The 22823-nt window shown below is 43.4% G+C and overlaps 4 protein-coding genes and 1 non-coding gene across 10 annotated transcripts; 3 read left to right on the top strand and 2 right to left on the bottom strand.

Annotated features, from left to right (window-relative positions):
* Positions 1 to 438: 438 nt before the first annotated feature.
* On the top strand, positions 439 to 6005 carry LOC100845741 (proline-rich protein 36). Of its 4 annotated transcripts, none has more exons than XM_024455065.1 (8): positions 439 to 600; positions 694 to 898; positions 1976 to 2223; positions 2556 to 2726; positions 2842 to 2968; positions 3720 to 3859; positions 3973 to 4008; positions 4539 to 6005. In XM_024455065.1, exons 2-8 carry the CDS (start codon positions 787 to 789, stop codon positions 5571 to 5573), a joined length of 1869 nt encoding a protein of 622 aa, XP_024310833.1. In that variant the 5' UTR covers positions 439 to 600; positions 694 to 786; the 3' UTR covers positions 5574 to 6005. The 4 variants fall into 4 exon arrangements, with proteins under 4 accessions (XP_024310833.1, XP_010238782.1, XP_014757301.1 ...); XM_010240480.3 differs by having other exon boundaries at positions 440 to 600; positions 2842 to 2992; XM_014901815.2 differs by having other exon boundaries at positions 446 to 600; positions 727 to 898; positions 2842 to 2992.
* Positions 6006 to 7468: 1463 nt separating this feature from the next.
* On the bottom strand, positions 7469 to 11463 carry LOC100846555 (ABSCISIC ACID-INSENSITIVE 5-like protein 2). 2 transcript variants are annotated; one of them, XM_010240481.3, is made up of 5 exons: positions 11292 to 11463; positions 9400 to 10322; positions 8897 to 8968; positions 8307 to 8392; positions 7469 to 7868 (listed from the first exon to the last, which is right to left on the bottom strand). In XM_010240481.3, the coding sequence occupies exons 2-4, from the start codon at positions 10186 to 10188 to the stop codon at positions 8309 to 8311; spliced, it is 945 nt and encodes a 314-aa protein (XP_010238783.1). In that variant the 5' UTR covers positions 10189 to 10322; positions 11292 to 11463; the 3' UTR covers positions 7469 to 7868; positions 8307 to 8308. The 2 variants fall into 2 exon arrangements, with proteins under 2 accessions (XP_010238783.1, XP_003578996.1); XM_003578948.3 differs by lacking the exon at positions 7469 to 7868 and having other exon boundaries at positions 7996 to 8392; positions 11292 to 11462.
* A 588-nt stretch (positions 11464 to 12051) lies between these two features.
* Positions 12052 to 12124, top strand: TRNAA-UGC. The gene has a single exon. It is a non-coding gene; the product is annotated as a tRNA-Ala (tRNA).
* Positions 12125 to 12361: 237 nt separating this feature from the next.
* On the bottom strand, positions 12362 to 14484 carry LOC100828934 (2'-deoxymugineic-acid 2'-dioxygenase). 2 transcript variants are annotated; one of them, XM_024455255.1, is made up of 4 exons: positions 14183 to 14484; positions 13837 to 14093; positions 13154 to 13493; positions 12362 to 12827 (listed from the first exon to the last, which is right to left on the bottom strand). In XM_024455255.1, the coding sequence occupies exons 1-4, from the start codon at positions 14309 to 14311 to the stop codon at positions 12561 to 12563; spliced, it is 993 nt and encodes a 330-aa protein (XP_024311023.1). In that variant the 5' UTR covers positions 14312 to 14484; the 3' UTR covers positions 12362 to 12560. The 2 variants fall into 2 exon arrangements, with proteins under 2 accessions (XP_024311023.1, XP_003577107.1); XM_003577059.4 differs by having other exon boundaries at positions 13154 to 13475; positions 14183 to 14483.
* Positions 14485 to 15833: 1349 nt separating this feature from the next.
* On the top strand, positions 15834 to 19835 carry LOC100829232. Its single transcript, XM_010241243.3, has 6 exons — positions 15834 to 16420; positions 16866 to 16943; positions 17600 to 17893; positions 17975 to 18112; positions 18259 to 18492; positions 19312 to 19835. The coding sequence occupies exons 1-6, from the start codon at positions 15947 to 15949 to the stop codon at positions 19687 to 19689; spliced, it is 1596 nt and encodes a 531-aa protein (XP_010239545.1). The 5' UTR covers positions 15834 to 15946; the 3' UTR covers positions 19690 to 19835.
* The last annotated feature ends 2988 nt before the right edge of the window (positions 19836 to 22823 follow it).

A 22823-nucleotide genomic window follows, 5' to 3' on the forward strand; every position in this document is an offset into this window, starting at 1 on the left:
GTAGCTTGTTCCGGACACGTATTCGCGCTTCAATGAATGTTGTATCCTACTACCATAGTTACGCCCACGGACGCATTATGAGTCGACGGTTTTAAGAGAAAAGAGAGTAACGCATACCGGATGCGTTTTCCACTGTTCACGTGATCAACGGACCGATGTCTCTCTCTTCAATATACTTTTACAACGATTTCATGAGAAAAATATTAGTAACTTGTTTTGGACGTTTGTCTGCAACGTCATCCTGCATCCGTATTACGCCCACAGACACACCGCGAGTACACGGTTTTGGGAAAAAAGATGGTAGCGTGTCCCGGACGTGTTTCCATAGCTCACGTGATCGCCGAGGTCGCCGTTTATCTCTTCATCGTATATATTTCCATGGATGCTGCTCTTATTATTTCAGTTCTCCAATACTGAATTCCAAATAAGAAGTTTTGCATCAAAGGGGGCAAAAGAAAAGGAAAGAAGAGAGAAACCACCCCAAAACCAGAAGAAACCCTCTTCTCGTCTTCCCCCCGCCCGCCTCCCTCGTCCCTACGGCCTTCTCCTCCTTCTCCCCGGCGCCGGCGGCAAATTCAAGCTCGCGAGCTCGCAACCGTGGTACGCCCATCTCAATCTCTAATAAGCTCTAATCTTTCAACTCTGCTCTCCTGAATTCCTGATACATTTTTTGCGCGATTTTTCTGCGCCAAGATTGGCTCGATCTTAACCGTGCAGGCAGCGCAGCTTTCTCTAGGGTTTTAGAAGGTCCGTGGCGGCGCGGAGTTTGCGGGGAGCGCCTTCGTGATGGCGGCCATGAAGGCGGAACTGACTGCCGGCGGCGGCGGCGACTCGTTCACCGAGGAGAGGCTCTCCGGGAAGCTCGCTAAGCTCAGCAGCTCAGCGGCGAGCATCCAGAGTATCCTTTTATATTCAGTTCGGTGTCTCTGTTGCAGGCTCGATAATTCGGCAGCTAGCTTTCTGCTTTCTCGTTCTTGTAGTTTTGATTGATTTTAGTGTTCTGGTGCTAAACTGCAATGTGGATGAGTACAGGACAACAGGCCAAGAAGATCCCGTTTGGTGGTCCATGTGTCGGTTCCTGCACCTTTTGATTGGTTAATTTCTACTGTCTTCTGTTCCATGAATGCTTATTATTCTTACTCGATGCTTACAGTTGTTTGTTGGTCTGCACCAGTAGAATTTTAATACTGCACATGCGTATAACTGCAATCTGATTAATATCTCTGTGGCTTGTGGATAGTTATTTTGGCCTTATATCTTAATTGGGCTTCTTATATGAGAAAATTAGTTCTAGTTTTGGTGCACTATAAATGTGTATAAATGAGCATGAATACGAGTTCTGGATTTCCAATTAGTTTTGTGATGTATCAAGTTTTTGTGCTAATTTTGGTTTGTCACGTACTTGTGTTTGACTGTTCGTAGTGTCAATGCTTGCTTTTATTTCTCTTTTTGAATCCTGGGATAACGATGTTTGTCATTGTATTTAAATGATGATTTTCTTTAAGAGATGACACATGATGGCTGGAACTGTTAGGAATCTTGATTGCCGTGCAGTAGGCAGTAGCATCCTCTAGATTGCCTGGGTTTCTTGCTTGTCAAGATAGAATTGTTTACCTGTTCATATTAGCAAATTAAGTGAGCACAACTTTTAGTATGTCGCATCCAAGTAAGAATGTTGTTCTAAAGATCAAAGTAGTTCCCTCTGGTTCCCAAACCCAGCCCACCCTAGTTAGCTGTTTGACCTTTTTTTTTTGGCGTTCATATTCTGGTTGTATTTATCTCTTCTATGTTCAGAACAGATTGTGCAAGTATGAATGTGTCCCGCCTTTTCTTTTATGATGGTATACTCATTTCTGTGGTTTTACTAATTTGTTACCTCCGATTAAAACTTCATATGACATGGTTTTGATCAATTCCGTCACCACCAGTTTATACCGCAATAGCTTGTCTGTTGTATTCCTTAATTCTCAAGCAGCACTTTCGAATTGGTGCATTTTTCACCGGAAGAGATCTAAAAGGATTGTTGATACATGGGAGAGGCAGTTTAATAATGCAACAACAGATAAGAAAGTATCGTTCCTGTATCTATCAAATGACATCCTGCAAAATAGCAAACGCAAGGGAGGAGAATTTGTGAATGAGTTCTGGAGGGTTCTTCCTGGGTTACTAAAAGATTTCTATGAAAATGGGGGAGAGCATGGAAAGAAAGTGGTGGCAAGATTAGTAAGTTGTTTCTCTTTCATAATTAATGTCCTGCAGTCCAGAAAATCCATTTATTTTCTAGATTGGTTATAGACTTCTAGTGCATTGTGCTTTGTCCATGAACACGGAGGGCTGAAAATGTGTCGGTGTCATCATAGTACTAAACTTACCGTCAACTTAGTTCTTTTAGTGAACTATTAGGATGCGTATCTCCTGCTGTTTTCATGTTATTTAACTATTGGTCTATGCTCCTGATATTCACTGTGAATTTAATAAATTATTGTTACTTTGTTGTTTTGATCGTAAGGCTCAGATCAAAAATAAATCTCAAATCTGTTGTTTTCAATGTATAGATAGGGATTTGGGATGAGCGGAAGGTTTTTGGAACACGTGGTGAAAGTCTGAAAGACATGCTTGGTGACAACCCTCCTACATTGGATAACAATGGCACCAGTTCAAATCCTTCCTTCAACCCTTCTTCAATTTCCAAATCTGCTCAGAAGGATTCCAGTACAACAATAAAAGTATGTTGCTTATTCTTTTCCAGTGACAGCTCTTTGTTCTCCTGTACGATTGATTCGGTATATCGGCATGAATTTTAGAGAAATAGCTCATCTTGTTGTTTGTCTTTCACTGTAGAAACTGGCTGTTTGTGGGATGGCTGAAAAGATTGCAACTGCATACCAGTCTGTCCTTGTTCAGGAAGAAGACACAGCTTTAAACAAATGTAAGACTACCGTGAGTGTTTTGGAGAAGATGGATAAAGGTATAGATGATGCTTGTACCAATGGTAAGGATTTTGCTTGCTTCGCTAGTTTGAAAATGTTAGGGATAACTGCCTGCCATTGCGAAATGTTTGGCACTTGGCAGTACTTTCATTTCTTAATGTGATCTGTAACTTCTGTTATCTTGTTGTCCTGTGTCATGTTTGTTAACAGTACTATTTTACATCCAGTTCCATAATTTGTTCTCAGCTATTTAGTTGGTTGGTACTCTTGATAAAAAAAAAGTAGAGAATTTGTCCGTGATGAACCAGTTATGATGATATGACCCCTTGGGCACATTAAATGGCAGAAAACAATTTTCTAGCATGCGTTATCTGTTCTCATAAGTGATAGATGGTTCATGCATTTGTATTCCTTTTAGTACATCACATCCAGATGCTTCCCATGTTGTTATGCATCTAGCTAATGCCTCTTTGATGCCTATTCTGTCATAATTATGGTTTCGTATGCTAATATCAAATTCAAATATATCTTTTAATTCGTGGGTTATGTGGTGAAAAACTAAAATTATTACAGTATAAGGGCTCCTATTAACAGTGCACCTAGCCGTGTCTACAGCTATTCACTTCTGATGAACCTAAATTTACACTAGATTTCTGGGTCTCCAAAGAAGAAGAAAAAGATGAGCATGAAAAAGTTAGATTGCTCTAACATTATCATACGTTTCCACTTCATCACCTGTGCATAAGTATCTGGTAGGTAGTACTAATGCCTGACTCATTTTTTTCATAGATAGTCAGCAAACATCATCATTGATTTGCAACCTTCAAGAACAGGAAGCAATCCTGAAGCAGTGTATTGAGCAACTTGAAAGTGTTGACGCGGCTAGGATAACCCTGATCAATCAACTAAAAGAAGCCCTCAGTGAACAGGTCTTGACTCTTGAGCACCTTTTTCATCATCTTCAAATGTTCTATCCTGAATCCTTGATGGCATATTATATTGCTTACAAACAAAGCTTTATATTCTTGTTTATATGTAACAGGAAACAAAGTCAGAGCTTCTTCGCAATCAGTTGCAAGTAAGCAATATTCTTATACCCTCTTACATGTTCATATGTTATCATATTTTTCACCATCATGTCTTGAACTTCTGACCATCCCTATAAAATCACATCCATGGTCATTCTTTTTGCTGATGCTTTTGCTATTATTGCCCTACTATAAGAGGAAGTTTGTTAGCTGAAAAACAGGATTGTGTTGTGCTTTTTTTTTTTGATCCACCAGCATCTCCTCGTCCTGTCATTAAAGTATCAGCCAGAATTTCAGGATTAATATTGAATAGCGTTATAACTGATAAAGGAAAAGAAAAAACATCTTTGTTCCTGCAGCACATGCACATATGCAAAAAGAATCTTGTGGTGTACTAGTTGTATTGCAAAGGCTAGTTGTTACCTATCCTAACAGCTACTGAATTGCTCTAGTTCTCTACGAGGTCACAGCTAACTTTGTTAATATTGGTACTCTTTTTTATGCCAATGTAGTGGTTTTAGCAGTTATTTGAGAAATTACGTTAGTGATTTTTGCCACTAATCACTGAGTTAATTGACAGGTTGCTCGAGCAGAGACCGAACACACTGTGCAACTAAGACAAAGATTCAGTGCTGCCCATGTCACAAATGGAACAGGGTATAGTTCTAGTCCACTCATGACTGCATTTCCGTCAGAACAAACTGCTCCCATGATGCAGAATGCAGCAATAAGGCCAATATCTCCCCAGTTTCCACCGCATCTTGCAACCTCACTTCCTGCCACATCCAGTGCTGCAGTGGATGAGTCCAAGAAAATAGCGGCGGCTATGGCAGATAAGCTTGCATCTTTGTCATCTAAAGAGCAGGTGCTCTCCTCCATTTTGGCGTCCCTTGCTGCTGAACAAGCTGCTTCCAAGAATGGTGGCTCGCCTTCGGTAGAGCTCTCCACAGGTCCCCCAGGCTTCGCCGTACCAAAGAGGCCTGAAGTTGAGAATCCATCGTTTTCCCCTGCAATGTGTGCTCCCTCCTTCTTTGGACAATTATCACAGGCACAACAGATTGGCGCACCACCTTCCTCCCTTGGAGGCCCACGGTTGTCGACACAGGCTAACCAGGCACCAGACTTTGCAATACCAAAGAGGCCTAAACTTCAGAATCCATCAGAGGGCGGTGATATGTGTGCTCCCCCCTTCTTTGGACAATTATCACAGCCACAACAGATTGGAGCATCACCTGCCTTCTTTGGAGGTACGCAGCCGTTGACACAGGCAAACCAAGCACCAAGTTCATTTGCACCAGCTCCCCTTCCATTTCCACCTGCGCCGCCGACACCTCTGCATCCATTCAGTCAAAATGCTGTATTCGCTATGGGAGGAACTTTCGGGATGATGACCAGCTCCATGCCACCTCAACTGCACAACATGCTACCACCAGGTTTTCCAAGTCCGAGTGGACCACCTGTTTCAGCAGCGCAGGATCAGAGCCAGACCCAGCAACAGCCGTCTCCACAGGCACTGCAACAATCTCCAACACCAACTGGATTCGTTCCAACATCAGGCATTGGGATCTTCCCTCCGGTTCAGGTGCAGCAATCACCGCCGGCCCAGCAGCAATGATCATCACAATCGTGAGGACTAAAAGGGCAGCACCTGATGTGCTAATCTGTATATTAAGACATGATCCCAGAGTGTTAAGCAATTATTAGTTGGCAGGCTTGCAGGCAAATAAGCATGACTATCAATGGCTATGAATTGGAAAGGTTGTAGAATAGGCCTGCGGGTTGTAAGATGTATACCTGTTCCTTTTTGGTATATGGAGTTTGTTTAACTCTTCCTGGTCATGTGAAGTAGTTAGACTCTTATTTATTTATTTTGTTGTAGCTCCTTGAATTGTCCCAAGGCAAACAAACGTTGAGTTGCTGCCCAAAAGATGCAACATACTTTGGGCTCATCAACTTGAGGACTACCAGTGGCTTTGGAACAAAGCTTATAGTCTCATAGATGATTTAATTATACATGTGGACTGCAAATACCTATCCTATTTTTGTATACAATTTATTTTGTAGATTAACTTTTGCCTACATTTATTTACTGATTTAATTATATTGTGTTCTGCAAGTTTGCTCTTCTTCTTCAGTTTTCTTTTGGATACTTCCTTCTTCAGGTAGTTTCTTATCAAGGTAACGATGTGCTGTTAATTTAGAGTAAATAGTGATATCTCAATAGATGTAAAAAATATCAAACTTGGAAATGCATGACATTCATGGAAACACCCTGCAAAGAAATTGACAAAAATCTCAGCCCCAGAATTGTTTGGTGAACTCTGGGCCACTTTTTTTGTTGCAAAAGGTAAACAAATAGATCTGCTCAAGCATAGTCAGTGTTCTCTACTAGAAAATGAATGGTAGCTACCTATACAGTTATCTAGAAAAAGGAAAGGAAATGAGTAGTAATCTCTCAACTACAGAGAAACTGCTAGCTAACACTCATGATGATGATGATGAACCGATGACTAATTATTCTTGGGATTGAATCTCGTCCGAGGCAACGGCGTCGTCATGCTGGCGTTGAACTCCTCGCCCGGCTTCGCCTTCGCCACTGTCGCAGGACGACCGCCATTGACGACGACAACGAAGGAGTTGGTGGCCATGGCATTGGCACCGCCCTTGCTTGGCTGCATCAGCAACCTCCTGGCCGCAAGAGAAGAACGTCGACGGTGGCTCCTCCCAGAAATGCCGGCGCCACCACCGTTGCCGTTGTCGAGAAACAGCGACGACGATGATGTGGCGGTGGCCTTGTGGTGGTGGTGGTGGTGGTGGAGATGGAGGAAGAAGACGGCAGAGAGGAATAGGAGGAGCACTCTGCGTTGGACCTTCATGATCTACAAATTTGGAGGGAGATCTGAGCCTGAGTTGAGGTAATGAGTCTCTTTATGCGTTGGGCAGACTTGGGCTTGCTACTTGGCGGGAAGGAACGTGCAGAGAACATGTTGCCCCTCATGCCTTTTACTTGCTTTCTTCCTTTCTTTTATGGCGCAGATTCAATGGAAGAGTCATCGACCGGGCATATGGGAAGAACGTGACACCATGATAGGTCTGGATCCCATTTCGCGAATAAGATCTTGCCAAAATTAGTGTATTTATACACTGCGTATATATATATATATATATATGGATTCGTGTAGGCTTTCTTAGGATTACACCTAGCTGGTTTTCAGTCCAGTCTGGGCTGCTTCCTGAGTGAGTGCCGACCATGTGATGCTCATCTTTGACTACTATCTGGAAATTCATTCTATAGACTAGCATGATTTTAATCTAATTTAAGCTGTGTCATGTCATGTGATCAGATCAAACATTCACATTACTTCTCCATACATAGATCTGCATAATTCACACAATGCAAACATTATTGCGAACGCGGGAATTGATTTCGTACGAACTCCGCATGAACGGCTCGATTCCGAACGAACTTCATATAAACTGGGATGATCCCATGACATTAGTCAAAAGAAAGAAAGAAAACAAGCAGAAGTTTGACATGATGCTAATGAGAGTAAATTAATACAGTAGCAGTTTGGCACCTAAAATTTTGGCATACTTGTACAAGAGACTGCACATTTTGATGCGTCTTGGAGGAGAAACAATGGAAGTAAATAATGCTGATGCAGTGCTCAGCTTAGGGACTAGAGTGTTTGTTTGATTTCCACATGGAGGAAGCTGGCCATGGACCATCTGTCTCCTCAGGTCCCAATTAAGTCCACAGACTTGACCAGCTAATAATTGGCCAAGTTAACTGCCCGGTTGCTTCTTCTTCCTCAATCATTGGGACATTCTTGGCCATTTCTCCTGGACCACAATGCATGGTAGTAGATGGCACATGGAACATGGGACATCCATAGGGATGAGAATATGACTGCAAAAAGAATTTGCTTAGATGAACAGAAGTGCTTTGTGATCAACTCCAGCTCAAGCTGCCGAGTAATTACAACAAATCAACAATCACTGAGATTGAGCATGCAGCTACTGAGCCACAGTCGGTGTACTGCAAGGATCTCTTGATAATTAGCAAGGAATACGTTGGGACATATGTTGCAGGAGTCTTTTGAACCAGCAAGATTTACAAATGTGAAACCTAGGTAACATGGTATGTCACAATATTGTCAGGTCTCCTAAGCTCTTACAAATTACAAGCAAGCAAACTGCACATACTGCATACTTTATGCGAGAGAGAAAATGAACTGCACATACTGCATAGCTTTGTGCAAAAAAGGAGAAAACGAACTGCACATACTACATAACTTTATGCAGAAAAGGAGAAAGCAAACTGCACATGCTGCATAACTGTACACACAATTAGAAAGAGGCCGATCTTGCTCTCCGAAGCAGCGGTTTTGGTTCAGGAGGGGGTGGTGCGGACTTCAATAACCGGTCCAGCTCCTGCAAGCCAATAAGGTGAAATACATCTTCTTCAGTAAGGCGCAAAGGAGTAATTTTACACTTTTAACAGGTAGTAACAAGTTTACTTCGTTGTACATGTGCACTGGATAGACACAAGGATACAGAGTTTTCTATGCAAAATGAAGCCAACAGAAGAAAGGGGGGATATATTTCCTAGGGTAATCACATTTAGATATATTCGACAAATAGTTCTTTCAGTATTATACTTGTATGACTATTGTTACAGTGAAATATTAATATATGCAAAGCCATGATTTGATTTTGTTAATGTTTATAACCAATGGAAAAGAGAACAGTTCAAGGTGTAAATTATTTGATGAAACAAGGTATGCTAGCTCATCCTTGACACTAGAAATGCAAACCATACATATGAAGCAAGGAACCACAAAACATCATGGTGTCAACATAAATTAAAATAAACCTTCCAAGATGCAATCTAGAGGAACTTAGATGGAGAATATATAAAAAACAAGTATAATGTACCTTCTCTCTCTTCAGCCTCTTGTTCTCCTCTTCTAGACAAGACAACTTGCATTCGAGCTCATTTGTGTAGGCCTAAATTTCACTCAAAAAAGTTCCCAAGTTGAAAATTGGATTAGCTATATGATGTGACATACCAGGTGGAGCTGTCAAGAAGTAAAGATGAACCTAGAAGCAAATTGATCCTAGAAAGAGCCAATCAGGACAAAATGGGTTACTTAAGTGTAATATAGAAAAACTAGCCTATTGTAGGGAGTTCTAATCTAGTAAAGAGGGGATGCAAATTCTGTTCTTTTGTGGAGCTTCTCAAGGCTGTTCCAAATTAATCACTGCTTGTAAGGTTCCTTGCTATTGGATTCTGCCCCAGCACACGGGAACTAATTAAGATTTTCCTCGTAGAGGCTTTTTATCATGCTGAAGTGCTAAACAAGTTCTATGGTCATGCCAAAAAAAATCAAGAGAACTTAACATGCTTGAACTGTAAGGAGGCAGAGAAAACGAGAAACCTGTTTCCTAGCTCTTGAACGTGCAGCTGATTCTCGGTTCTTGATCATCCTCTTTTGCCTCCGATCAACAACCTTGTACACCACATCCTCAGAAGAAATTCGCTTACGAGTAGGAGTTTGAAGATCAGACAGTGCTACTGATGGTGAAATACTCATTTGACCATCCGGGTAGATTGCATCCATTGTTGAAGGGATTGCAACACTCAGTGGCTGTGCAATTGACTGACGTATGATAAACGCATCAATTGGACTGGTGCCCTGTGGGAAATCTTGCACTTTAGTCATCAAATTAGAATCTTCTCCTGTCCCCACACGACCACTTAACTCATCGGCATCCTTCTGATGTTGCTCAGAAACTATCCCAACCCTGTGCAGGAACTCCTCTAGTGTCATCTCCCCAAACGACAGCTGCGCCTCGCAACCTGAACTCCTTTCCTCGTCATCACTACTCTCCTGGTCCTGCTGGATGTCCCTCCAAACTTCGTCCACTGTCTTCTTACTCAACGCTGGAGGCACGGTAATGCTGCTGCCCTGACGCTCCAGACCAGAAGATGGCGTGTTCTGACTGCCTGAATTCCCAACACCATTCCGTATTGGCAGGCTCGTGTCATCTGGAAGCACACTCCTCACAAGGTCATCAAGGTTCATACTAAGCAGTGGCGCGCCGAGGTGGCTCTCGACCTCACTGAGGGTGAGGTTGTAGAGAGAGCCTTCCCTGACAAGTGTCTGAATATGAGCCCTATGATGCCCCTTGCCCATGACGGCAGTGCTACCACCTTGGGAGCTCATTTTCCTGTTTTATGATTGACTAATGGCAATACTGGTGATCAACGGTTCATGGCATGAAAGAGTACACCCCTCTGATTTTGTAACCCTCGTGCACAAATTGTTCAGATTTTGATTTGTTTAAGCTGGAGACCTTACTGCGATTAGGAAAGGTTTACATAAGATCCCCGATACATGCAGTAGAGCAAACTCATGATAGGAAACATATATAATTCAGCAAATTTAATAAACAATTATGCATGTGCATGAACAAAACTCCAAGTGCACTATCGTATGTGTTTTTGTTAGAAAATGCCAAGTGCTCAACTTTGAATTCCAAGTAGCAATAGAGAAAGTGCAAACCCATCAATGAAAAATTTTGTACAGAAATACCAGCCTCAGCCTGACAGTAGTGGTTGCTGACTGGCCACCTACTACAAACTCAAAACTGGAACGAAACCCAAAAGGCAGGTCCAACCTTATCCTTACCCACCGACTTTAAGAAGGAAAAAAATGAACCAAACGGCAGAAAGGGTATAAATAAATAACGTATATGATCCAGTACAAGAAAGCGATAGCATAATCACTATCAAATTCTGTAAAATACACTACATAGAGGGGAAATTCGTATAGGACCGGTGCAGTGGTGCGGTGCCAACCAGCAAGCTTCCAGCGAAAAATATGTCACTAATTGCACGGCTTACAAATGCTATTTTAGACTCCTGGTCCTTGGAATTTTTGCACAACACACAAAACCCACGTATTTTCTATCTGAAAAATTGTTGGCTCATACTTCATCGCACAATGTACATCTATGATTTTTTTGTTCTTAAGACAAGTGTGCTAAGATAATTTTCATCTTTCAAAGCATGGACTGTATGAGTTTATACATGACACCGATGTAAAAATAAAATTGCTAATGGCAGAACGTACGGAAAACCCAACCAGACGCCCGAATCCGAAGAGGAAGCACGGAACGAAATCACTGGATTCGGCTTCATTCTCTCGCGAAACGGGGACGGGCAGGCAGTAAATCCAATCCAGCATAGGATAGGGAGCGCACGCCTGAGGGGGATCAGCGGGGGGAAATTGGGAAAGAGAGAGGGAGATCGAGGTCGGGTACTCACGCGGTGCTGTTCGCGAAGGCGCGCGGAGGAGGGGCGTGGCTGGAGAGGACGAAGGATGGTCTGCTGCTGCTCGATCGGGGTGGCGCGATGTCTCCGCGGGAGAGTGAGGAGGAGAAGAGAGGAAGGGAAAGCAGAGCACCATTGGGAAGGGAAGGGAAGGGAAGGGAAGAAAAAGAATATTTCTCTGGTGGAGACGACGACGACGACAGGTGGTAGTGGCGGGCCTAGGTGGTAGTGGCGGGCCTAAGGGGCTGGGGAGGAAAGGCGTTCTAGTTTGGGCCGAAAGTCTGTTTAGGTTGGGCCGGTTGATGGGCCGACGGTGCTCGGCTGAGCTGAATAAGGTCCATAGACCCAAAGGAATAAAAGCCCATTGGTGTGTGTAGGCTTTGTGTCTCTAGGATTTCCATTCCAAAACTTTGTAGTTTGATGGTCCCGCTAATAAATTATTATTTTCTACCTGCAATTAGGTGAGCTCTTAGGGCTTCCGTCAAAAAGAAAAATGAGCATTTGAGATGGGGGTCACGTTGCATGCCCCTAGGCTTATATATAGAGGGAAGTAGAGTGATGTAGACAATTAATGGTCGGGGCATATCAGTGCATAAAAGAAGACGGGGTACTATACTATCATGAGGGAACGGTGGAAGACGAAGAATTCACTTTCAGCAGCATTCTCGTTTGAAATCAAGGTTCTCAATTCAAGATTTCAGCAGGATACATAAGCTCCGTATATATTGTGGTTGCTGTCATTGTTGGCGTGAACGGGGATGTAGCTCAAATGGTAGAGCGCTCGCTTTGCATGCGAGAGGCACGGGGTTCGATCCCCCGCATCTCCATTTTCGCTTTTGCTCTTTCTGTTCCTCTCTTTTTTTGCTCTTTCTGTTCTTTTTTTTTGCTCTTTCTGTTCCTTTTTTCTATCGTTTGCAGTGTCGTTCCCTGCCTTCCTCCATTCTGGAAATAAGTGATTTAGATGTGTGTAGGTTCTCATGTATCTATGCACTAAAACACGTCCAAATACATATGAATCTAAACAAATTATTCATTTATTTTTGGACAGAGGGAGTAGTAGTGTATATTCGTGCATGATATCATGGAGATTGAATATATTCGGCAATCGCAGTTTTGTCACTGTTTAATTAAGTCCAGCGATCGATCAAAGAAAACAATAACCAACATTGCTTATGTAACTGTGCTCTTAGCCTTTATTGGCAGCAATTGATCCTATAAAATCTTCATCATATCACCGTACATCTGTAGCTGCAGGCCCTTCACTCATAGCATCTCCTTACCAATGTTCTCATGGCGGTTGATGGTGAGGACGCTGGACAACCCGTGCTTAACGATGCTGTGCAGGCGGTAAAATTCGTTGAACGTGACGGCGTGGTATCGTGCTGGATTCTCCTCACCAAGGAACTCCTCGGCGGGGCCTATGAGGCAGTTTGGGGTTGGCGTGATGAACACCCCGACAGACATCCGCGTTCGTGTCGGGTTCGTCACCACCCGGTGCTCGATGCTCTTCAGCACCCCGTTCGTCACTACCTGCAAATGCAAAGCGGGGACATCATACCAATCATCCAATTAGGTTCAATTATTTCAACGAAGAAAGTTATTATTGAATCATCAATCGATCATGCAATTAATTAATTAAGTTGTTAGAGTGAAATGATTGGATTATATCAGTAGCAGAGCTTGACAAGAACATTTGGGTGCTTGGGGCATTTATGCCAAAATTTTCTAAATATAATTAAATTTGACAAACTAAAAGCAATCGATGAACAAAAAAAAATCATGCTGGGGGCGGGTGCCAACCCCCCCCCCCCCCCCCCGACATACATGTAGCCGTGCCAATGAATTATATTTATTACCTCGAGCGGGAGGCCGAAGTTGACAATATAGGCGTTTGGTAGAGTAACGACATCGGTCCATTTTCCTTTGTGGGAGAACTGGAGGCCAGGGACAGCGCTAGGGAGGAGGAGGCTAAGGAGGTTCCGGTCGCAATGCGGCGGCAACCCCATCATCGTGCCAGGGTCCGGGCATGCCGGGTAGCGGTTGAGGGTCATGGTCATGTTGCCGGTCCCCAAGCCCCCCTCGAAGTAGTCGGACGGGAGCCCCATGGCCTCGCACAACAAACGGAGCAACTCCATCGCCATGGCTCTCGTCGGCACCGTGAACCTCTCTACGACATCCCTACGTGCAGCATCAGATCTGAATCAACACATGTATACAAAATGAAAACAAATTATCCATGTGACCGATTTGTTGATGATGAGCTATAGATAAAGAAAGAAACATTTATTAAACAACTAAGTACTACTCCCTCCGTCAGTTCCATATTTCTTGTCGTCCTTTTAGTTCAGGAGTAATTATTTCTAAACTGATATTAATAGGCATCCGATCTGATCGCCGAGACTCGTGCAAATACGAATGGCACGGAGATCGGATGGTCGTAATCAGTTGACCGAGAAACAGCCACCGACTAATTCAGAAAGGAAAAGAACAAACTAAACAAAGACCGTGAATGATTGGTTTATTCGAGTGTTTTATTTACCGGAGGGTCTGAGGCTTGTGGGGCCAGTTGTTCTTGCTGTCGTCGTCGATGGGGAAGGGGGAGGAGAGGCGGAGGCAGTCGAACAAGAAGAGCTTGGCGCCGCCGGTGTCGTAGGTGCTGCCGGAGAAGAAGCGGTTGGCCTTGGCGTTGTCCTCCGAGTAGAACCCCATCCTGTCCTCCTCCGGCATCGCGAAGTACTCCTCGCACAGCGCCTCCATGCCCCGGATCGCGTCCCCGGGGACGCCATGGTTGATCACCTGCTTGCTTAATTTGCTTACTCAGAATTGATCAAGCTGAAATCAAAATTAGAGCATCAAAGCAGTGAGTGATGCTTTTGCTAACTTGCCTGGAAGAAGCCGATGTCCTTGCCGGCGTGGAGCACGGCGCGGCTGACCTCGTCGCGGCCGAGGGAGAGGTCGATCACCGGCAGCGACACGGCGCCGCCGCCGCCTTCCTCCGGCCGAAGATCCCCCATGGCTCGATGGGGCCGAACCGCCGAAGCTAGCTAGAAAAGCAAGAACCACGACGATATATCACCGTGTTCTTCTTAATGAGTTAATTCCTCTTCTTGTTGGCAACACCACTAAGCTTGGAGAGGGACAGTTTTTGTAGCAAGGCTGCGGAGAATGGAGTTTGGAGACGTGAAGCATCGTCTCTTGGTATCTATCTACTGATTGCTTTAGCTTAGCTTGGCCCCAAGCGTGAGCCGGCCACACTCTCCTGTCCTGTCAGCTCCCAGCTGCCTCTCACTGTCTCACAGTCACACTTCTCTTCTTTGCTTTTGGAACTTGACTTTTAGCAATTTCTGCTCTCCTTTTCTTGTCATGGGAACCTTTCGTTGCTGCTGTTTCTGGATGCGAATTGATACGCTAACTGTTTCTCATCGATGTGGATAGTTTTAGAGTCTGATCTGACCTGACCAGGCCTAGTGCATTAATTAATTTCCAAGGCTTGGCTTTCCCTTGCTTTAGATCGTGTACGTCCATTGCGAATCCACGGCTAGCATCCCCCCATGAATGGGCAGGCAAAAAGGTTTAACCCTAATACAGTAATCCCTCCAACTCATAAAAAATGTCGTCCATTTTATACTAAGTCAATATAAATTTTGTACTAAGTGGACGATATTTTTTATAAATCAGAGTGAGTAGTACTGTACTATATTTGTAAGAGCTTTATATACAGCAATGATAAAACAGAGGGGTATCGTTTCAAGACGGGTTAGATGCTACATGGTCTGTATTGCTGCCCCGGAATCGTATCCTTTGCCGCAAAATTTGATTTATCCATTATGAATCAAATGCTATTCCTCACACAACATTTGATTTGCTATTGATTTCTCACACAAAAAATTATTTGTTATCTCTTGTAATTCATTGATAAATAGCTAGTCAATCAAATTGCACATCATCCTTTCTTTTGAACTCGCATCGCGATATTTAAAGTTGCACAAAAAGTGTGATGTGGACATAAACAATTACTCCCTCTGATCCTAAATTTTTATCGTGGTTTTAGTTTAAATTTGTACTAAAATCACGACAAGAATTTAGAATCATAAGGAGTAGTCAATTCAGTAAGATCATAAGGAAAACGATTCTCGTAATTGCCATGGCTGAGCGTTACGAGCAAGATTCGCTTTCAAGAGAACTTTGTTCGTGCCTGCCCCCTAGGGCATCGGCCCTTGATCTCCTTGAACATGACTCCATTTGGGGAGAGGCCTCGATCTGCCAATAATGAGGCGATCATAAATAGATGCTATTTTCTATGGTCCATATTACTTGTTTCGGATTTAGTATATAGTTGCACTAAATCAACGACAAGTAATTCCGGCCGGAGGGGGGAGCACGTGAATTCTTTCTAAATATTTTAAATATTTTGAGTAATTTTATTTTGTCAAAATCAACGCAGAGGCACACATCCCACGAGGCGAAATCTTTTTTTATTTCTTTTTTGAGAGGATGGCGAGATCTTTTGGTCAGTTTCGTTTTGGCCTCCCTCGCGTTTCCCTCCCACAGCCCAAAAGCCAAGCCAGCTTCTTCTTCGTCCCCTCCGCTCCCCACCAAACTCCGCGGAGCAATCCAAGTACAAGCCCCAAGCGCGTCGGCGGCGGCTGATGGCGTCGTCGGCGTTCAAGTCCACCACCCGCCGGGCCCTCCACGGCTCCGCCGACCGCCCCGCGCACGCGCACAAGCAGCCTCCGCCCGCTGCCCCCTGCCCGCGCCGGTCCCGCAGCGTCGCCCCCGCGCCCCGCCGCGGCAGCAGGCCCCTCGAGGACTTCGCCGCCAGCGCCACCCGCACCAACCCTCTCTTCGTCGGCCGCGGCACCGGCGGCGCCTCCACCCCTCCGCCTCCGCCGACATCCGGGGCCTCTGGGGGTGAGAGAGGGAGGGAGGAGGCGCGCCGCGGGAGTCGCGGCTCCGGGTCCGGGTGGGCGAGGTCGGCGTCCGTCGCGCCACCGCAGCGTCGGCGCCCTGCCGCCTCTTCGGCGGGGAGTGTTAGCGGCGCCGGGGGCAGGGGCAGGGCTTCGCCGCGGGCGTGGTCTGCGGCCGAGGACGACGCGGCGCGGCCTCGCTGGCGTGGCTCCGAGGTTGGTCGATTCGTGCTTGCTTTGACCCGGGGAATGCGGGGATTCATTTGGGGAAGCTTGCAGCGCGGTGCACATTTTGCTTGAAAAAGAATGCACCTGTACTGAACATAACGGCGTCTTGGAAAAACTCTGCTCCTTTTCTTCTGCCTGCTAGTTTAAGTTCAGCATACCGATTTGTGAAAAGGTCAAACCTGCAAAGAGAAGATAAGGTGGGGTGCTAGTAGTACTTTCCATTACCGTTCTACTTCCAGGAGCCCAGGACCAGGGGATTGCTGGTTCTCCCATCAGCAAAAGGAATTAAGTGACAACCTTTGTTTGTTCATATATCAGATTTGTGAATTATTTTTCTGGATGAGTCTAGGAAAATGTATGCCGCGTTAGGCTGGCAAATCATGTTAGGAAACGGAAACTGATCGCGAATTCTTCTCTTGTTGAAATTTGACAGACTGATGTAGAGACAAAGGATGTATCAAGCAAAATGCAGTCATGGAGGAGTCCTGATTCAACTCCAGGCTCATCGCAGGTATCTGTTAATGCAAGTTCTTCTTTATTTATAGACCTTTAGATTGGAGTGCATGGCATCATTTTTCTTTTCTAGAAAACGGCTTTTCAGCCCTGCTTTATATTGAAAGCAAAGATGGTCATACTAGGGTCGCTAGGTTACAAGTTTGAATCAGAGCAAAGCAACCAACAAAACTAAGCTATAGGAGGTAGAAAACAGAATAGCTAGAAATGAAGCACCTCTTCCCCAGCAAGTCGAAACAAACGAAGATAAAGAGTACATGGCATCTTCAACAATGCATTGGTCCCAAACTTTACACATTGGCTGATCTATGCTGGCGCGTACTGTGTCGTTACTGTACAAGAGTAGTGCCAGGTGGTGCTGATTACCCACCGGAGGATGGAAGAATTGAAACATTTTATAGGGAAAATTTGCACAATATCTGCACTATATGAGATAATAGGTAGAAGAATCAGATTCGATCTTTGATTTAGTGGATAAAGGTCTTGCTTATTCTGTAAGAGAACTAAGTCTCAAATGGGGTTCTTTGGTTTGGGAAACAATAGAAACTGGCCAAGGAGCTCACATGCTGATGTTTATAGAAAATTAGTAATTTGAGTTACTTTTTATACTCTTCTAAGCTGTTCATGGTGCTACTGTTATTATTTCATCAATAGGCCATTTCACAAAGGAGCCATTCAACTGCCCCAGTTCTGGAAATTCCTCCTGAGTTTGATCCGGATTCTGCTGAGTTTGCCTCTGACATGGGTGATTATACAACAGAATTCAGAAGGAGAGATTTTGTGGAGATTCCTCTTGAGTTTGATCCAGATGCTTCTGAGCTGGTTTCAGACAAAAGCTACACTGTGCCGAAATTGCAGTTGGAGCAAACTGAAATTTTTCATGAGTTTGACCCAGACTCTGCTGAGCTAGCTCCTGACATCACAGAGTATACATCAAAACTGAAACAGGTCCGGTAATATTTTGCTAATTGTGCTGTCTCTTCTATACCATGCAACCAACAAGTTTAACCTTTTATTACTTCATTACAGTCACATGAACGTGCTCGAAAGCTACGGGCAGACTTGGCTGTTGAAGAGCAGCGTGAACAAGAGCTGAGTAGAATGCTAAAGGGCATAGTAGCTGTTCCAAGTTTGTCTGAGGCACATAAAAGGCGACCAAAAAGAAAGGTAATTGACTTGCTAGTTCTCCATTTTATATGATTCTGTTATGGGTGGTATCTAGATCTTGATTTGTGTGGATAATGTATGAGCTTGGGCTGCTTATTTATTTCCCCCCCTTTTAACTGACCTTTATCTTTGTATTGTGGTTCCAGAGTAGTATAGAGCGATTGAGAGTGTCAAGGCATTTGGCTGAAGAGGCAATGAGTTACTTTGAGGAGTGTGTTTCAATTTCAACATTAGATAGCACTGATTTCTCCTCACTTGAGGATCCTCAACCAACTTCAGTTGGGACTGTCCCACAAAAGAGCAACAGTAGATTTCTCCGCAAAGGTGGATCAGGCTTCTTAGAACCCCATTTTCTGAGTGATCGACACAGTTATCACGAGGTCAGTGAATCAATAGGCTACATGACTTGGGAGTTTCTCATTATTCAAGTTTGACTACTGGAAATTTTCTTATATGTTCTCAAATGAATGGCTGGATGCTCGAGGAATTGGTTAATTATGTTGTTTTGATGTATCATTTGTTGGGTGTTGTGTGAACTTAAAGTACTTTGTTGCTGCTGGTGGGGTGTGTTCCGGCTGTTCAACTTTGGTTGTAAGCTGGTTTCCCCAGCAGAACTCATTACCTTTCTTAATAAAGCTGGGCCGAAAGGCCTCTTTTTTTAAAGTAAAAAAAATGTTCAAAATGAATATTGGCATGACACTTTATTAAGGCTGTCAACTAATGTCAGGTTAAGGTTGTGGATTCTTATTCCCATGTTACATGGTGAATATGAGAACATGCTGAGTGCTCTGATAGTCTGTTTCAGGGTGTCAGTGCAGAATATCTAATAATCCTTTTGGAAAATGTTCAAAAATTAGAGTGGAAGAAAGTAAATTGGGAAATTAAAGAAACTAGAAAAGTACAACGTCAGAACCTGCTTACTCTTATTGCTTAGAATTTCCATGAGAACCAACTGTGCCTGAATTGTGGTGATCCTGAAAACTGTTACTACACTGTACTTTATTTTCATATAATTTCACAATCCCATAGGTATATTCCTCTGTAAGTATTCCTGCGATTGTCTACTCTGTAGCTTTTTAGTCTTGGATCCATATGATATACTTATGCTTGCCCAAGGCATTTTAGCAAACTGACATTGATGCAGATGATATGAATTAGCATCTATCGCGCATTAACAAAGCTTTTTTTTCTCCTCCCAGGAATCTGATAACCAAACCCAGTGCTCGATGAGCATAACTGGATCTGATGTGTCTGACAGTGTTATATTTAGTCATGCCAAGTCCCTCGGCTTGGGAACTAGAATCAACTCAAGTGATGATCTTGACAGCATTGACACACCACGGAGCAGAAGTTCTTGTTTCTCTTTCTCTCATGGGCCAGCAAACACTGTTGACAACTCCGATGTTCAACAATATCTAAGGAGTTTCAGTAGAGGAGTCAGTAAAGGGAGATCAAGTTATTGTGCCGACGACTATGCTATCCAGAAAATTGGCGAGGACATACTAGCAGATACCGTGACCTTTAAGAATCGAATAGAATACGGTGGTCTTCTTCTTTGTAATATCAGAACATTCTGAGCCAACAGAGCAAACAGTGCCAAATGGTAAAAGGACTAATGTAATTATCATGATGTAATTATAACCAGATTAGCATTGTGTTCCAGCCTTCCAGGTGTATTTCTCCATCTATTCTTCGTGTGGTGATTATAGATTTTGTTGTTGAATGGTGATGCCGTGAGTATGATATGGTGCTTCTGTAAAAAAGAAAAACTGCAGACTACTTTGTTTACTGGGGTGGTCCCTGGTCAAAATCTAGATGTGGATCTCCTGGCCATCTTCACAAAAGCTGCAGGTTTGACTTCTGACCTCCTTAACTTTCATCTCATTTAATAGGATCATTATGTACAATTGTTCCTTACCTAAAAAATAAATATATGTCAGGATATGCCTTTTGACAATTCCAAGCCCAGGTAACTTGCAAGCAAGCATTGCAGATGAGGAAGGTTTGGAATCTGGTAACCTAAAAATCCTCCACAGCTGCTGATGATTAACTCTAGGAACAGGCAAAGCAGATGAGAATCATGGTTAACTACCAGACCAAACACAAACCTTTGCCCTGGTTACCTCTTGCCACAAGCAACGACATGTGATCCGCGTCGTTGCTTCTCTAACCTGCACGATTAAATCTCTGGCACTTTAAATAAATCATTCTTGTATGCCTAGCTAAAAAAAATATTGCAGACCTAAAATATTTTTTCCCCTTCGAATTCCTTTTTTTCTGCCTACATGGAGCCTTGCAAGGAAAGTACTCCGTACATCAGAGTCATTTTTTTGTTTGTTTGTTCTATGTGTTCTTCTCATGTGGTTGTATCTACACCCATATGTTCCACATGATCAAAGACAGCGATCAGAAGCAGCACCGGTTTCTGAAGGCAAAAACGTACGCCGGTTTCATTGTGCATTTGTGCCAGAGCCTGACAAAGAAGATGGGACCTCCAAATCGGCTTGCAACCTATCCTGAAAATTTCCCATCCCATCATCATCATAATTCAAAGGACATGGAAGTACATCACACCAATTACACGCGTGCTGTGAAAAAGACCTAACTTAGCACGTATACGCGTTGCACGTGCAAATCTTGGCTCGTGTCGATCACCCACTGAAAGTGTCTCGGGTAATTTGGATGAGAATCAACAACCTTTGCTCTTGATGATCACTCTGTATCTCATATTATTGGTCACATATATGTGTCTTTCTTACCTCTATAGGCAAGCCTGTGGCTGCTGTGTTTCTTCGCATCGACAGGTGTTGTGCTTGCATTTTGCATGGTAGCACCAACTTGGACGGCTTCAGCTGCTGCAGTGCCATTTGGACGTTTGGAGTCTAACATGTGTTTGCTCATCACTAGGAGTCTAGGACACTGTATGTTACTGTGCACTATGTGCCCTTCGTCTTATTGTCACAGGCCCAACCAGAATAAGTAAGTTCGGAGTCCCTGCCGATGTCCACGTGTCCACCCTCGCCTCCGTCCAAAATGGAAAGAAGAAACACTGGGATTTTTTTTTGGGTACTTTGCACTTAATTTCAAAGGAGGGTTTTTGTTGGTATTTATCATTCTTTTTTCAATTCATATGCCATGAGTTTCCCATGTTTTTCTTAATTAAGGTATGGTTGGACACATTGGTGCCGTTTTTATGGTTTTTAATCTTGTAGTATTCAAGTGGACATGTTATTGCAATGCGTGTCTATTTTCTTCTTCATATTATTGTGTTTCTAGGATTTTGTGAATCAAAACAAAAAAAAACTTTAAAAATGTCACGTGTTGTTTAATCCTACAAGAAACAAAACCACATGAATTACCATGTAGATGCCCGTTGATTATGCGCATGAAATACACGAGTTTTGTTATTGTATCTTTTCCCCTAAAAAAAGAGCAAATTATCGATTCTTATCACCGCATCAAGCAGATACAACTCAATAGAGTTCAACACCTGGACTCGACATAGCAAGACACGGACCAAGTTCACACGAAATAGGAAGGAAAAAAAATTAAAGAAATGGCACCGGTCATGTGTGTTGGTAGCGCAAAGGCGAAACTGGATCAACTAGAACCCTCCATTGCACCGTCTGATGTGTTGTGTGATGCATGATAGTTTTTGTAGTAAGAGTTTCTTCCGATGTCTACACTCTGACATGCACCCAGCCAAAAAGGCAAACAGAAAGGTTTGCTGAACCTAATCGACACGAAGTTCGCACGAAACATGAAAAAACAAACCATCCGAACAGGATGCCGGTGTGTCCCTTAATGCTACAAAAGAGTGTTGTGTGGTGCGTACTTCAGAGAAAGAGTTTCTCTTGGCCTCTACAACGGAAAATAGATAGGAGAAACATCCAAAAGCAGCAGCCAAAAAAGGAGAAAGGTTATTCGAACCCACCTAGTTGATAACAAGTTCAGGAAAATAGGTAGGAGAAACATCCAAAATTGGTGTAGGTGTGTGTTGCTACCGCCAAACGCAGTTATGGATCCATATCCGACCAGATCCCTCCATCGCACCGTTTGATGTGCTTGATGATGTATTATCTTGCAGCATGTTTGTTTTGCATTTCCATTGAAAAGACAAATGGATAGGTGCAACTTATACAGTAGGGGCTTGTTTGGAACAAAGGGTTTTATAGGAATTTCCTAGGATTAGAGTCATGTAAGAAGATTTCCTATAAGAACCATTGAATTTTAGGAAACTAAGCTATGGATTCCTTTGGAAGCTTTTCGTTCCTTCATATTTCGGAGGATTCAAAACACGAGCTTGAAATTCAACCTCATGCTAAAACTTCTTGGAGAATCCCAAGACAAGAGGAGACTTTACCTCCCTAACCCCCTCCCCCCCCCCCCCCCCTCTAATCAAGGAGCGATTCCTTGTAGAGCATCTGAACAACAAATTCATGAAATTCCCACATTTTCGTTCCCGTCTGAATTCGTAGGAATGACCATTTTATTGTCGCTTTTTCCCATACCTAGGTTCTTTTATTACGTTGTTCCAAACAAATACTAGATATGCATGCCCCTCTAATAAAAAATAACAATCTCGGAGAGCATCAATACAAGGAATTTATAAAATTCTTGCGATCCACATTTCTATATGAGTTCACAATACATGATCCGTCCTCAATTGCTGCATTTTTTCCACTCCTACCTTTTCCCCATCCCCTTGTTT

Source organism: Brachypodium distachyon, chromosome 4 (assembly GCF_000005505.3).
Source record: "Brachypodium distachyon strain Bd21 chromosome 4, Brachypodium_distachyon_v3.0, whole genome shotgun sequence".
NCBI lineage: Eukaryota > Viridiplantae > Streptophyta > Magnoliopsida > Poales > Poaceae > Brachypodium > Brachypodium distachyon.

Excerpts from the sequence above, each read along its gene's own strand:
- LOC100845741 (XM_010240480.3), top strand. The coding sequence starts at position 787 with ATGGCGGCCATGAAGGCGGAACTGACTGCCGGCGGCGGCGGCGACTCG. Across the intron at positions 2,727-2,841 it reads ATTCCAGTACAACAATAAAA|AAACTGGCTGTTTGTGGGAT; the intron begins GTATGTTGCTTA and ends CTTTCACTGTAG. Across the intron at positions 2,993-3,719 it reads AGATGATGCTTGTACCAATG|ATAGTCAGCAAACATCATCA; the intron begins GTAAGGATTTTG and ends TTTTTTTCATAG.
- LOC100846555 (XM_010240481.3), bottom strand. The coding sequence starts at position 10,188 with ATGAGCTCCCAAGGTGGTAGCACTGCCGTCATGGGCAAGGGGCATCAT. Across the intron at positions 8,969-9,399 it reads GTTCAAGAGCTAGGAAACAG|GCCTACACAAATGAGCTCGA; the intron begins GTTTCTCGTTTT and ends AGTGAAATTTAG. Across the intron at positions 8,393-8,896 it reads AGAGGCTGAAGAGAGAGAAG|GAGCTGGACCGGTTATTGAA; the intron begins GTACATTATACT and ends ATTGGCTTGCAG.
- LOC100828934 (XM_024455255.1), bottom strand. The coding sequence starts at position 14,311 with ATGGGGGATCTTCGGCCGGAGGAAGGCGGCGGCGGCGCCGTGTCGCTG. Across the intron at positions 14,094-14,182 it reads AGGACATCGGCTTCTTCCAG|GTGATCAACCATGGCGTCCC; the intron begins GCAAGTTAGCAA and ends TTAAGCAAGCAG. Across the intron at positions 13,494-13,836 it reads CACAAGCCTCAGACCCTCCG|ATCTGATGCTGCACGTAGGG; the intron begins GTAAATAAAACA and ends GTGTTGATTCAG.
- LOC100829232 (XM_010241243.3), top strand. The coding sequence starts at position 15,947 with ATGGCGTCGTCGGCGTTCAAGTCCACCACCCGCCGGGCCCTCCACGGC. Across the intron at positions 16,944-17,599 it reads CAACTCCAGGCTCATCGCAG|GCCATTTCACAAAGGAGCCA; the intron begins GTATCTGTTAAT and ends TTTCATCAATAG. Across the intron at positions 18,493-19,311 it reads ATCGACACAGTTATCACGAG|GAATCTGATAACCAAACCCA; the intron begins GTCAGTGAATCA and ends TTCTCCTCCCAG.